Here is a 13,361-nt window from a genome sequence, read left to right on the forward strand (position 1 = left end):
TCTATTATCCCTTTTGCACACCTGAGCTTCTATTACAAGTCACCTTCTGCTCCAGCTTTCTTGAGACAATTCTGACCTAATTTGAAGATGGGAAATCAGTCCCTGCTTTGACAGTGCTACAAACACAGACTGCTAGGGCTGCCGTTGCTTAGAACCAAATTCTTCAGGAGATTTGGTCACAACTGCTGCTTGTAAAGTAACACTTCTCATCATATAACTCATCATTATTCATTACTGCAAAGTATTCATTCCAGGCTAGCTTGCAGATCTCAGGATGACTGCAACCAGGCTCTACATCTGTAGTTGATGTTCTCACTAAGAGAAAGTAATACTTCAAGTAATAAAAAATAGCTTTCTTCTCTGATAAAAGGTGATTTACCTGGAAGACCCCAGAAAAGCTGATTACTCTGAAAACACCAACCTAGACACCTACCCATCTCATGGGCCTACAGGTTAGTTCTCATCACCCTACTTACAACCCATTGCAGTTTTCTGGATGCTGACAAGCACTGCTAGTGTTGGACCACAGCCATGTTGGAAGTTGGCAACCTGAACGTGTGCACCAACATGGAGGAATAAATCCAAGGGCAGCTGAAGTCAGCAGTAGACAGACCTTCATTACGGCTGTCAGCAATTCACCTCAGCTCTTTTAGGTGTCAGGTTCAGTCACATGCCCAGAGTTGCACAGCTGACAAAAATGCTAATTCTCAGTGCTTCAAAAACTCAGGGACACGGTAGGTCTCAAATTCCCATATGACGTTAGATTTTTCTCCTCCAGGCTCTCTCATATACCCAAGGAGGAAAATTAGATTGACTCATTTCAGGAGTCATTCCAGTCTCTGTAAGACATGCAAAAGCATGATTACCATTTGACTTCTTTTGAAATCCACTTTTTTTTTTAAGAAGGCTCCATTAACACAGAATAGTACAATGTGCTATAGAGGAGAGCTGAATGGTTTGCATAACCCTTTAGACAAGGGACAATGTGTAACACAAAGGTGGGCAATACATTCATGCATTAGTCCAGAGCTACAGCCACAGTCTGACCCTCAACAATTCTGATATTTCTCATAATAAATACCAACCTCCTTCCAACAGAAAGGTGGGGACAAGCAAGGACTACTAAGACACAGTTGTTGTACCTATGGGACAAAGATAAGAAGCACAGCTGAGATACTACTGTAAGGGAAGACCAGACACAGGTACAGCACATCAACTTGCTGGTAAGGATCCAAGTCCATAGGCAGCCCCCACCAGAAAATATTTTAGAGAAAAAACACTTAAAAAGCCATTTAAAATAGAAGTACAGGAGAAACTGGTAATTCTTTAGGCTAAGGGTTCCACACTAATATCTCTGCTCCCTCCCATACCAATTTTTAAACTGAAACAGGAGAGCACAGCTCTAGGTGCTGCTGCAAGCAGCAACTGCAGAGCTGTACACCAACTTCTCATGCAACTTTTGTTTTTTTCCACTTGGAAACCTGAGATTTGGCACACATACCGTAAGTCCTTGAGATTGTGCTTTGTTTCTCCAAAGCCAGTGGAGTACAAAGCCAGCCACTGAGAAATCCTGAGTGTATGCTATGGGAATCTGCCTTGTCAAGGGACTGAAGCCAAGTCAGATGCCAAGGGACAGAGTTATATCAGCAGACAGGCTGACACAAGAAAGCCCAGCTGGCTCCAGGGTAGACCCCAGCCTGTTTGCATCACAGTACCACTGCCTGCATATCACTAGTATGACAGTCATCATTTGCTGGCCTGCAGGAAGATGACAGTAAAAGTGTTACAGCAGTAACATCTTAGGAATATAATTAAGAACTGCTTTTGTTCACACACACACCCCAAGGAAAGGAGGCATGACAATACCTTCCCTAATGTGCTCTGACAGTCATCTTCCCCATTCCTTGGAATTCCCTTCAAATATGGCATTGGCATAGGAGTTATTTCCTGCTTTATACTAAAGCCCTAGTGATTTAACATTTAGCACATTATGCAAGTTCAGCTCCATGCTATACATCAAACAGTATGATTACTAAGCATAGTAAAATCTCCTCTCCCCCACAAACATACAATACATCTTACTCTTTATTAAGTATCAAATTGTCTCCAACATAAATTACATCCAAATTACATAAGTTTCAAGAAAGTCAGATATTTTATATACAATATTTGTCTCGAGTCAGATACACCTTTATCATTTTAACCTATAACATAAAAAGCAAACCTATATCAGTACCAAATAAAGCATTAAAAAGGTAACAAATATATAAATTTTTAGAAATGCTTTCAGAATGCTGAAGTTAATGACAATAGAGTTTATAGTGCAGCAGTCTTGGGTTTTTAGCTCTTAGACCATTTCTCTGTTTTTGCGGATAGCACAGCAGAGAACCATACTGAATATCATGCCGAAAATCTGTAAAGAAAGCAAATGCATTAGAAATCAGGGGACCAAAGCACACTCTTCTATCAACATGAGGACAAGAACAGCTGCTCTTCCTGGCCCAGAGGCCATATTAACACTTTGTTCTGCATTTTGTGTCCCTGCCCCTCCACCCCCAAATTTCAGTCCATTCTCATGAATCCCCTTCACCCTCAATATTTCAAAATAGATCAGCTATACACCACCATATCTCCTAATAAATCTTTGACCATCCCAGCATATTTGCATCCTTGTCATACTCCCCAAGAAGTCAAACCTAAAAAGCAAAAATTTTCTTACTAGCACTGTCCTCAGTTCTCTATCAGGATCTTTAATAGTTATAAAGGAAACAAAACCAAGGACCCCTGAGAGAGAACTAGGGACTAAAGTGTGGGCTGACAACATGACCAATACATCTTCAACCTATATATACATGCACCACTGATACAACCTCACTGGTGAAGCTATAGGGAGGCAGATCCTAATCCAAAGCAGAAGAAGGGAGGTCCAAGACACTCCACCCTCTGCACTGCCTCAAGGCCCTGCAACACACACCCTGATCCTGCCAGTACTTGTCATTAGTGGAATGGGCTTGTAGAAAGCCACACCAGACACTGTTCAACAGACTTCTGCTCTAAGTATCCTTTGGCCATACAGCTACCCTCTAAATAATCTGGAAACTCACCATTATTACAGCAATGCCAAGGCCAACTGCTCCAATCACATTCAATTTGGAATTGAAGACATCATCAATGGCATCAGGGCATGACTGAAAAGAAACAGATGGTTCATTAGTGTTTCATACATACAAAAGATTTGTTTCTGCTTGCTTGCTTAAGCTGAAGTCTGCTGGTTGATGCTAGCCCCTTTGACCAAGTCTGCTTGCACTGGAGATGAAGACTCACCCTTGGAAAATGCTTTGAATTGGCCTTTATTTTCAGGTTTTTAAAGAGAGACAGGGATGTTCCAAGACAAAAGGTGGTGGAGAAGTTTAAATCTATTCAAGTATCTAAACCTCTTAACTGTGCCTTAGCTACAGCACACCTGCAGTTGATGAGGTAGATCAGGACCAACAGCAGTTGTACCAGACTTTGCTTGTTACTACTGGCTGTCACCATTTAAATTGCTCAGCCCTTCTCAAGACATTTGAAGCCACTCTTGATATTTCTAACTGCTATCCTAATTTTGTGGACACCTTACGAACACACAGCGCATGGGAACTACAGGATTTCTTGAGCTGCACACATATGCATGCTAAGCTATAGGAAGATTCATAGAGGTACCAGTTTGAAGCTCCCAGGACAATTAATTCCCATTGCAACTAAAGAAGTATTTAAGTATAGTCCTTTCCCCAGCAAAGACACGCAGTAGCCAAGAAAAGACCCAAGGAGCTTTCACAGAGGTGTAAATCTTTAAGAGCCTGGTAGCTGGTCAAAATCACATCCTAACTCCTGTCCTACTTATCCCAGCAGCTGACTACAGTGAGCTGCTGAAAACCACTTATTTCTTTAGTTGTTCCTTATCCAGTCCAGAAGGAAAGGGGATTAAAGGGATATACTGGCAAGAATTAATCGGTTAAATCAGAATATCAATACAGCACTGCTTCTTGGAGGCACACAGATCAGCCACACCATTACACTCCTTTAATCTTGCAGTCTGTTTTTCTACAGTTGGGACTAGGCCATAAACACACTGGAAGATGAAGCCAACAGATTAAGTTAGAACACACCTAGCAGAATAAAAGCAAACAATAAAACCTGCATGCTGTCTCAGCTACTCTCATATAGCCATAGCAGATTATATGGACAAGACTAAAGAGACAGTCTAAACACAAACTGAAATGTCTCATGTGGTCAGCTATTTGAAGGCACAAAATCATCTGTAGTAAAAGGAAGTAATGTGAAAAAAAATCCAGTAATTAAATGAACTCCTGTATTGTAAGAACCTTATTTTCTATGGGAAGACTCATACTGGCTGCCTTGGAGTACAAAGCAAGAGCACAAGACAGTTGTAAGAAAGAGGAAAAGTGGTAGTTAAGAACTATACAAGATGCCTCTCCTGTATCTGTAGCATACATTTGCAGCAATATTTCAACAGGGGAATCTGATTCAGAGAATTGGCTTCAGTGACCTACTCACTTAAGCAGGCCACCAACACATCATGATCCTCTCCTTTTCCTTGCTGAAAGTTCAAACCTGCTCCCACCCCATGCTCTACTTCTCCTTAACCAGAAGGTGTGTCAACAGCTCCCGTGCAGCACCAGGAAGGTGCTCTGGCAATAGGAGCAGCCAGGAGAATAGAACACTAGTATTTTTTTTTCCCCCATGAGGTTTTGGCCTTTGCTGTCCATCACGCCAGTGAGTCTGGTGACACAAAGACTGCACATTTCCTGTCCAAGTTCAGGTTTCCTTCTTACCCTGATTGTTCTTTCCACAGCAACAGTACGTTGATTTTCCACAACTTGACTGACTATAGAAATAGGTTGCTAAGCAGGTATGATGTGGGAATTTCCCATGGACTGGAAGATTTATTCAGAAACATTTCTTGTTCTACTCATTGGGCAGAACAGTTGGTGAATTAAGCAATGCTTTACCACTGTAGAAAATGACTCAAGCATGGTCTTCTTTGGACAGGTGTCCATGAACTGCGCCTCAATACCTCCTTTTAGACCACAGCAGTCTAGCTACAAGAGAAAACAGGAAAAGAGAACCAGGTTAAATAATCCTTTTTGTTCTGTATTTGGTAAAAAGGAGAAATAGATTACATTAGGCTTTATTACAGACCTTATGCAAATTGGCTGAGAAGTCCTGTCAATGTGACTGCTATAAACCTAATTTTAAAAAGCCTTTATTGCATTAAAGGACAAGATTCTGACAGAAAGAGCTAGATCTCATTAAGTATACACATATTACTTTTGGTGACAGCTTGTATTCCGTATAGACACAAAGATGAACTCCTCATAGACATTCAGATATGCATATTACGGTGCCTCTAGTTCAGTTCCATAGATCTAGTTTCCCAGCTTGCTGCTGAGTTCGTTTAGGAAAACAACAACTAGTTCTTTGCATTTCAGAGGCTTGGAGGGACGAAAAAGCATACTGAATTCACTGATACTACACTAAAAGATCTCTGAAATTTGTTACTAGAAGAAACCAAAGGAGTATTAGTTAGTAAGGTTCTAGATTTGTACAGATGACTGGATGACATGGAGAACAGTGTGAACAAGCTGCATTACTGTCTAGTTTAAGTATAAACTTAGTACTTCAGTACTTACAGCTAACTGAAATGCTTTCAGGGTCTCTCTGGCAGCTGGTTGAGATCTCTTTTCATAGGTTTCCACATAGAAGCCCTTTAACTCTTCAATAACCTACAGGAGAGCAAAGAGTTGTGGTGTATTAATGTTTTACCTTAATTATGGAAAACTTTTGAGTGAGTCAATCATTAAAAATTCTGAAATCTACAATACTCATCCTTTTGACATGTAGAAATAGAGTGTGGAAACAGAGGGTGGACAGCATTTCTCACCCCTCAAGCCTAATTGGTATACTCAAAAGACACACCTAAACAGATAAGATCAGTTTCTCTTCCAAATCTGAGCTTCTAGGAGGACAGAGAACCAAGCCTTTGCCCACTGGTTACACAAAAAATATTCTCTATTCATTTCTGTACCCCAGAGGTTGCATAATAGAAGCAGAAAAGCAACCCTGATCAGGAAGCACCTAACTTTGAAACAAAATAGCATCTTGACTGCTTGTGTGGGGGCAGCCCAGATCAGTCATGTTTTAGATGCAGAAACATTCAGCTCATAGCTGACCCAGCTCTTATCTAGAAATGTTAAAGCTTCACTGATGGCCTGCTTCAATTCACAGCTCAGCCAGGTACTGCCTAGAGAGCATCTCTAGCATACAACAGCATCTTGGATTCTGGCTTCTCTGCTACAGTCTCATTTTTAAATATTAGAGTTTAATTGCTTGTATTGTTTTGCTAGAGTGCATCTTCCTCTCCCCCAAATTCTCTGGGCAATCAGGATTTGACTAGTACTGGTATAGATTTCAGTAGACTGCTAACCTGTTGTGGGCACAGTTACAGAATCGCAGAATGGTTTGGGTCAGAAGGGACCTTCAATGACCATCTAGCCCAACCCCCTGTTCCACAGGCATCTTTCACTCAATCAGGTTGCTCAAAGGCCTGTCTGATCTGACTTTGAACACTTCCGATGATGGGGCATCCCTAACTTCTCTGGGCAACCTGTTCCAGCATCCCACCACCCTGCCAACTTTTAAGAGCAGCCTACCTTTTCTTTATTTGCAAATCCCCAGATTGCAGCAGCAATTTCAAGGGCAAAAATCACAAAAAGGAAGAGGAAGAACTAGAAAAGAAAGACCACATTATTAATTAAGACCACAGCATGAGAAAACAGCATCACTCACATATACGGCAAGTTTGACCAGTCCCCAGCATCCAGCCTTCTGGGAACAGTCACTCAACCAGGTTCCAGTTGGAGGTCTGAAACACTGGTAAGACTAGGAAAGGACACACTGCACTGGGTCAGCACTTATTCCCAGGAGCATCAGAAAGCCTGGTAGCATTTTCCAAGCAGAAGTCCTTTTTGATCAGTGTTAATTAAAACCAATCATCTGTTAACTCAGACTTTGAAGTTGCCCAGGTCACTCAGACACATCACAACAGCTGACACCAATTCTCTCTGGTTTGTTGCTCCTATTGCTTTAGGAGTTATTACTTAATACCTAGCTTGCCACCAACTCCCAGAGAACTAGTGGTCACTTTTTTGTTGTGTATCCCATAAAACAGAAATAAAAGTGTCATCTCTGTGTTTAATGACTACCAGCTCCAAAATACACTACCATTTAAAGGCTCTTTAAAAAGATGTTCAGAATCACAACAAAGCACTAGAAGCATCACTTTGCAAGAAATATATGAAATTAACTTCTTCCATGACACAGAAGGGGAACTGTTCTTTCACTGGCTATATCAGTAGTCTTTTATTAACTAAGTCTTCTGGTTATTTGGATGAGTAGTTCTACAAGTGTACAGGTATGCATGAACTCAGTAAGCTCTGCTGGCCCCTCCAGTCTGAAAACAATGAGGTTGCTCTCCAATAATTGGCTTGCAGAGCAGTTGTCAACTGGAAGAGCTCATCCTGTGATTATGAACAGTAGAGGCTTGTTGTTTCTAGGATCAAATACTGTGGTTCTGGTCTCAAAGATTAAAGACTGCACAGCCTTTAGAATTCAGGACAAACTGTTTAATAAATAGCATTACTCTTATCAACCTTTTAGTTCTGTGTTCACACATACTCCGAGTCTTGATTCTTCAATGTCTGAATATGTCACTAACTCCTGAAGTCACCCTGTGTTCAAATACAACAATGTGTATTTAGGGCCAGAAATGGAAACTGTATTTAACATTTCAACATTATGTAGGTGACCATGAGTTTAAACATTGTGGAGGCAAAAGAATCAGCATCTGCTGCACTTGAACGCACAGTAATATTTTCCTTCCTTTCTCATCATGCTGCTAAAAAATTTAAACACTACTCTGAATACTTACCAGGCCAAGCATACACTGAGATTCCTGCAATGCACCACAGCATCCCAAGAAACCAACCAGCATCATAAGTGCACCAGCTCCAATAAGGATGTAAACTCCTAGGGAGAAGGAAAACAGAGACATGTGTACAGGCTAGTTGAGGCCTCAACAGCAAGGTATAAAACTAGCTGCTCCACAAATAGCATTTGTAGCTTTTGCCAAGGTTTAGGCTTCTTTACTGAGGTGTTCCAAGCAAAAAAAAAACCAAAAAACAACAACAACAAAAAAAACCAAAACAAAACAAACTGCTGTGCTTAGTTTTCAAAGCAAGCACATCTCAAAATCTGTGGGGATATGTATTGATAAATACAAACTTCAACTCATAATAATTAATGTGTACCACTACGGCAGTTTCACAAGTTGTAGAAAATGGGCAAGATAAAGCCATCTAAGACCAACTTTAAGACACATTTTAAAACTGGCTCAGAGCCAGAGCTATCAACTTATCTTCAGATGAAGAGTGTGCTCCAGTTAGAGACAGCTGGAACTAGTGGTTTATCAACATCTGAGATTTCTCAAAGTGTGCTACCTCTAGGAGAACAGGTTTTAAAAGGCATCAGAATTATCTGTCATAAGGCTTTAAGTGCTTTCCTACCCTGCTTTTCCATCAGGAAACACTGAATTATTCCACCAGTCACAGTGGTACAGTCTACACTGCAGCTGCCTAATGTGACAGCCTCTAACTACAAGTAGCCTGCACTTTCTGCTTTTGCAAAAGCAGTTACTTCTTCAAACCATATCAAGTGGCTGAGCCTGTACACCATTCTGCCCAGATTTTACATAGTGAATGTGCTGTAGCATAGAGGGCAAACATCTCCAGGCTAAAAGTCTCCACTTATGCCCAATTCTCTCTCCTAAGCTTGCAAAGTGCCAGCTTAAGCATTACAGCTGTTAGCTGATGAAAGCAGCAAGATGCAGTGAGCAAAGCAAATCCCAAAGGATGTCAAGAAACTATACTGGTGTGGTGAAACATGAGACAAAGAATCAGCACGAAGCTTGTAGAATGAGTATGACATTTCTATCAATATAGACAAAAATACAGTTCTGGCCTTCAGAGACACAATCAGTACTAAAGAAAGCCATACGTAAGCATTTGCAAATGATACTTTCTAGATGCAAACCAATAAGATTGGCTGCCAAAATAAACATCTACGTGATTAAGGGTATGTAAATGATTAAGCCTGATATTTCTTATAAAAACAGCAGGAAATTCCAGCACTGATTTTTTTACTCCAGCTTAAACTTTTTCCATTTTGAAAGAAGAGTCCATCAGAACCTCTCATTTCAGTTTATTTTCAGCAGTATAGAAAGATTTCGTGCTAACTTGCTTTGTTACTAGGTACAAATGGACAGATTCTTTCAATTTCCTATTGGAAACTGCAGTCAGTAACCCCAGAAAAATACATTAAAACAGCAATTCCTATTAAACTTTTTACAAAAATCAGTTTAACCTATAGAGATTACAGGTAGGTCTCACTGGCTGCATTCAGACAGTAGTTTAAGTATCATATCACAAAACTTTTATCTTTTAGAAGGCTGAGGAGTTGTTTTAGACTACCCAAAACAAGTCTTGTTAAATATTCAGCTCAATAGCTAAGTTTAGATTTCTGTTCCCTTTCCAAGGTCCAGTTAAAAGCATCTGGAAATCTCCCTGGCAGCTGCAAGAACCCAGTTTGCTACCATGCCAGCATATCAAGGGTGAAATACAAGCTTTCTCATAGATAAGCTGTCTGCGTGCCTGTGGCCTCTTCATGAAATCACACAAGCATTTCAGTATTCCCAGCTATGGTCTCTAACCAGCGCAACTCCATAATTCCATAATTTTAGCACCTGCAGCTGACAACAACCAAAGACACGCATGTTCCTCTGCCCAAGCCTAAAAGTAACTAAGATCTTGATCTCTTCTGTTAGGATAAAATCCAATTTAGTTAGGAACTCCTACAACATCAGAGTAACAAACTGAAAACATGAGTGTTTTTCCCCTAATTGGTAATCTTGCAAAACAGAATATATCAAGGGATAACTTCCACCTGGCCTAACTAAAGCTACCTTGATCTAGGTTGCCTGTAATAGTTGCTCATATAGACCAAGATATTTGTGCATCCTTTCCATTATCTTTAGTATAAATTAGCATACACGGGGCTATAAGAGTTACACAATAGTACATATGCTCCTTTTGAGAGAAGAGGCAGTAGAGTTGTCATTTTGGGTAGCTCAGGTTGGTCACTTTAGAGGAAAAAAATTAGTTATTCATGTCATCTGTGACTACTCATTTAGTTTAGAGAAACTTTGACTCATTGTGAGAAGCATCAGGAAGAGACGTCTGTATGTACCAGGAGTCCCGGGATTACAAAATGCTTACCAATAGCATCCGAAGAAGAACTGCAGGTTTTAAGCTGCGAAAAAGATGGCATGATACACAATGCATGAAGAGCCAAGAAACCGCCAGCATGACACTGCTGCAGTCTGCACAAGAGCTCACAACAGGGGCTGGCCCCCTGCACCAGCCAGGGGAAGCTGCTCTCTGCCCCACCAGGTCTGTTAAGGGCTGTTTTGTTTTTAGCCTCCGAAGAAGACAAGGCTTTCTAAGCAGTCTGGAAATCAGGGCACAAAAGTGTGACCTAGCACCCCAACCTATCTCCTAGCTTACCTGTGTAAAATGTTGTGTTGTTGGATTCCAGTTCAAAGATGCTTTTGGTCTGTGAGTCAAACCGAAGCCATAGTCCAATTGCAAGAACTGCTGTCCCTGCAAGCTGTAAAAACAAGGAAGCCTTGTTAAATAATACCGATTAATACATTCATCGTTGCAGTAGTAACAACATCAGAAGTAAACACAGGATACAGCTCTGTTATTTAAGGAGGTGGTGACAAAGAACCAGCATAAAAGGATGGGGATACCAAAACAAGAACAAACTAGTTCCTAACATGAGGCATCTCATTGACAGACACATTTACACATTAAACTACAACGCCACACAAAAACAATGCCATTCTTGTTCTTTACTGGAAAAACCCAAGGTTTACCAAAGTGCCAAGTGTCAGTATTTCCACTGACCCCTCCACCCACTGTTTTATTCTGGGTGACTGCAATGACATCGCATGGCTTAGTGATCTTAAATCGTCACATTGAAGGACAAGTGTATTACAAGAAGTAACTTGTAAGGCCAGCTACAAGTTTTAGTGTATTAAACAGACTGGTAAGAGTTCAGTGTACCACAGTACAGAGTTTAGGAGTGCTTGGTCTTGTAAACCAGGATAAAACTAATCCAGTAAGCTACCCTGCTGACAGGACAAGGAAAACACAGGCTGTTGAAATAGCAACATTGTTGTGCACTGGTCTGGAACAATGCCATCAAGTTTTAGGTAATATTTAGTTTTATTTTATTACCATCTCTGCCTGTGTGTCTCCAAGTTCCTTCTAACATTGGTGCCTGTGTTTGCAGTAATTCACTGTGTGCATAAATTAGCTTCTGGATGAAACATCTGGCAGTAGGCACCGCAGAAGTGTTGCAAGAAAGAGGGAATTGCACTCCGGTAAGGCAAATGCTAACAGTTTGCTTTGAACAAACTGAATCCTCCCCACTTTAAAAAGAAAAAACCTAGGGTCATCTTGCATGCAGAAAAAAGAAACTAGGACAAACTAGAAAGCTGGAGAGTATGTTTCCCAGCTCTTCCTTCTCTCCTTTGAAGACCATATAACTACCATGCATTGCAGCAGACATTAAAAATTTAAACTTAAGAGTGAGCAATAAGATTAGAAAGTCTGGAGTTTTGGTTAGGCGAAGCATGCATGAAAAGAAAAAAAACCAAAGCCTTATCTCTGATAAGAAGTTCCTTCTAGAAGTGAACAACATTCCTGACTTACCAAGAAACTGGAAAACATTTACTAATGTAAATTTTCAGTGAGAATACAGAAGGCATTCCAACAGAAAGCAGCCAAACCCAACTGCCCCAGCCCCACACTCTCCCCAAGGGCAGCCCAAGAGCTCTTGCTCCCTGCTACGGAAGCAGGCACAGCTCTGCTGCCCATGGCTGGCTTCTCAAGCCTCCTAGGCTTGCTATTAAAAAAAAATAGGGAAAGCTTAGAAGGTTCACACATGACAAAGAGAGTGGAGCTAAGCAAAGGTTTAAGGGAAGGTATATCCCTTGTAGCTGCTCAGCAAAAAGCATACCAACTAGGGTGCCAAAGGGCTCAGGTATCAGTGAAGAAAAATGAGAGGCCAACTGTGACACAAAAACCAGCATTTCTTGTATGGCAGACACATGAAGAAAAGAGGCCAGCCATGCCAGAAAAACCAGCATTTTTGTACAGCAGGCACCTGACTCCCAAGCCTGCCTTGAAGAGGAGCTGCCTGGTTTTAGCTGGGAAAAAGATGAAGTGATATGCATTGTGGAGAGAGCCAAACCCAGAGGGAGGTTTCCAGACCTATGCAAAAGGCACTTTGTTGGTGTCATGGGCGCGTAGGTGCAGGCTTACTCACAAAGCACACAGAAAGAACAAAGCCTGCACATACCTGCCACTTTCCTCATTAGGGCTACACTGACAAAATAATGTTATGTTATGCTGAAGAACCTTGGTAAGTACACAGTATGTCACAACAGCATTATGATTCCAATTTATTGTGCCACAGCAGCACCCCAAAGGAAGAGGTACAAGAAAGGTACAAGAGAGTAGGGTTGCTGCTCTACCTGCCCTCACTGCTGCAGTGTCACTTAAAAGCTTTGCAATCTCATCTCATTTTAGTGCCTCAGCTTAGTGATGGGAGAAAAAAGCCTCAGGTGCTGCTTTCAGCCTACAGGTAAGTCACCCAGTATTTAGTAATACTATTTGAGACTCACTTTCCTGGGTCAGTCTTCAGTTTTTATAGGCATCCAGATCTGGAGCACTAGAAGAAGAAACCTACAGCCTCTGCTTGTTTTGCTAGGAACTCATGAATTGCAAAGCCACAAGCCTGAGCACACCCAGCTGTCTGCACCTACTGTTTGTGGTTTGACAAGCCACAGTGTTGGAGCTCAGGACAGCATTGCAAAGTGAGCAGGGCACAGCAAAAGTCCGTAAAACTAAAACTCAGAGCTGATCCCCCAGACTATTCAGATTGTGAAGAAACTCTAAGCCTTCCTACAACTGTGTAGATAATCTTACAAGTCCCAGCAAAGCAGAAGGCTCAGTTAACAATCTCTTCCAGAAACAAACTGGTTGGTTAACATTAGGGAGAGCTGATGTACTTCATATGGCTCCTTTTGAAAAACAGACTTAACTCTGGGTCGTGGGGGGGGGGAGGGTTAAATGTCACATTTTCTCCTTGGGAAAGCAGTCATCTCACCAAATAAG

At 41.3% G+C, this 13,361-nt stretch overlaps 1 protein-coding gene across 1 annotated transcript; it reads right to left on the reverse strand.

Annotated features, from left to right (window-relative positions):
* Positions 1-2,073: 2,073 nt before the first annotated feature.
* CD9 (CD9 molecule) lies at positions 2,074-10,782 on the reverse strand (the record flags this gene model as incomplete). Its single annotated transcript, XM_010072485.1, has 7 exons — positions 2,074-2,413; positions 3,105-3,188; positions 5,013-5,102; positions 5,694-5,786; positions 6,714-6,788; positions 7,991-8,088; positions 10,680-10,782. Coding segments are annotated over 7 exons (609 nt in total), but the record flags the coding sequence as incomplete, so codon positions are not given.
* Positions 10,783-13,361: the final 2,579 nt, after the last annotated feature.

The sequence above is a fragment of the Pterocles gutturalis genome, unplaced genomic scaffold (assembly GCF_000699245.1).
Source record: "Pterocles gutturalis isolate BGI_N339 unplaced genomic scaffold, ASM69924v1 scaffold12122, whole genome shotgun sequence".
Lineage (NCBI taxonomy): Eukaryota > Metazoa > Chordata > Aves > Pterocliformes > Pteroclidae > Pterocles > Pterocles gutturalis.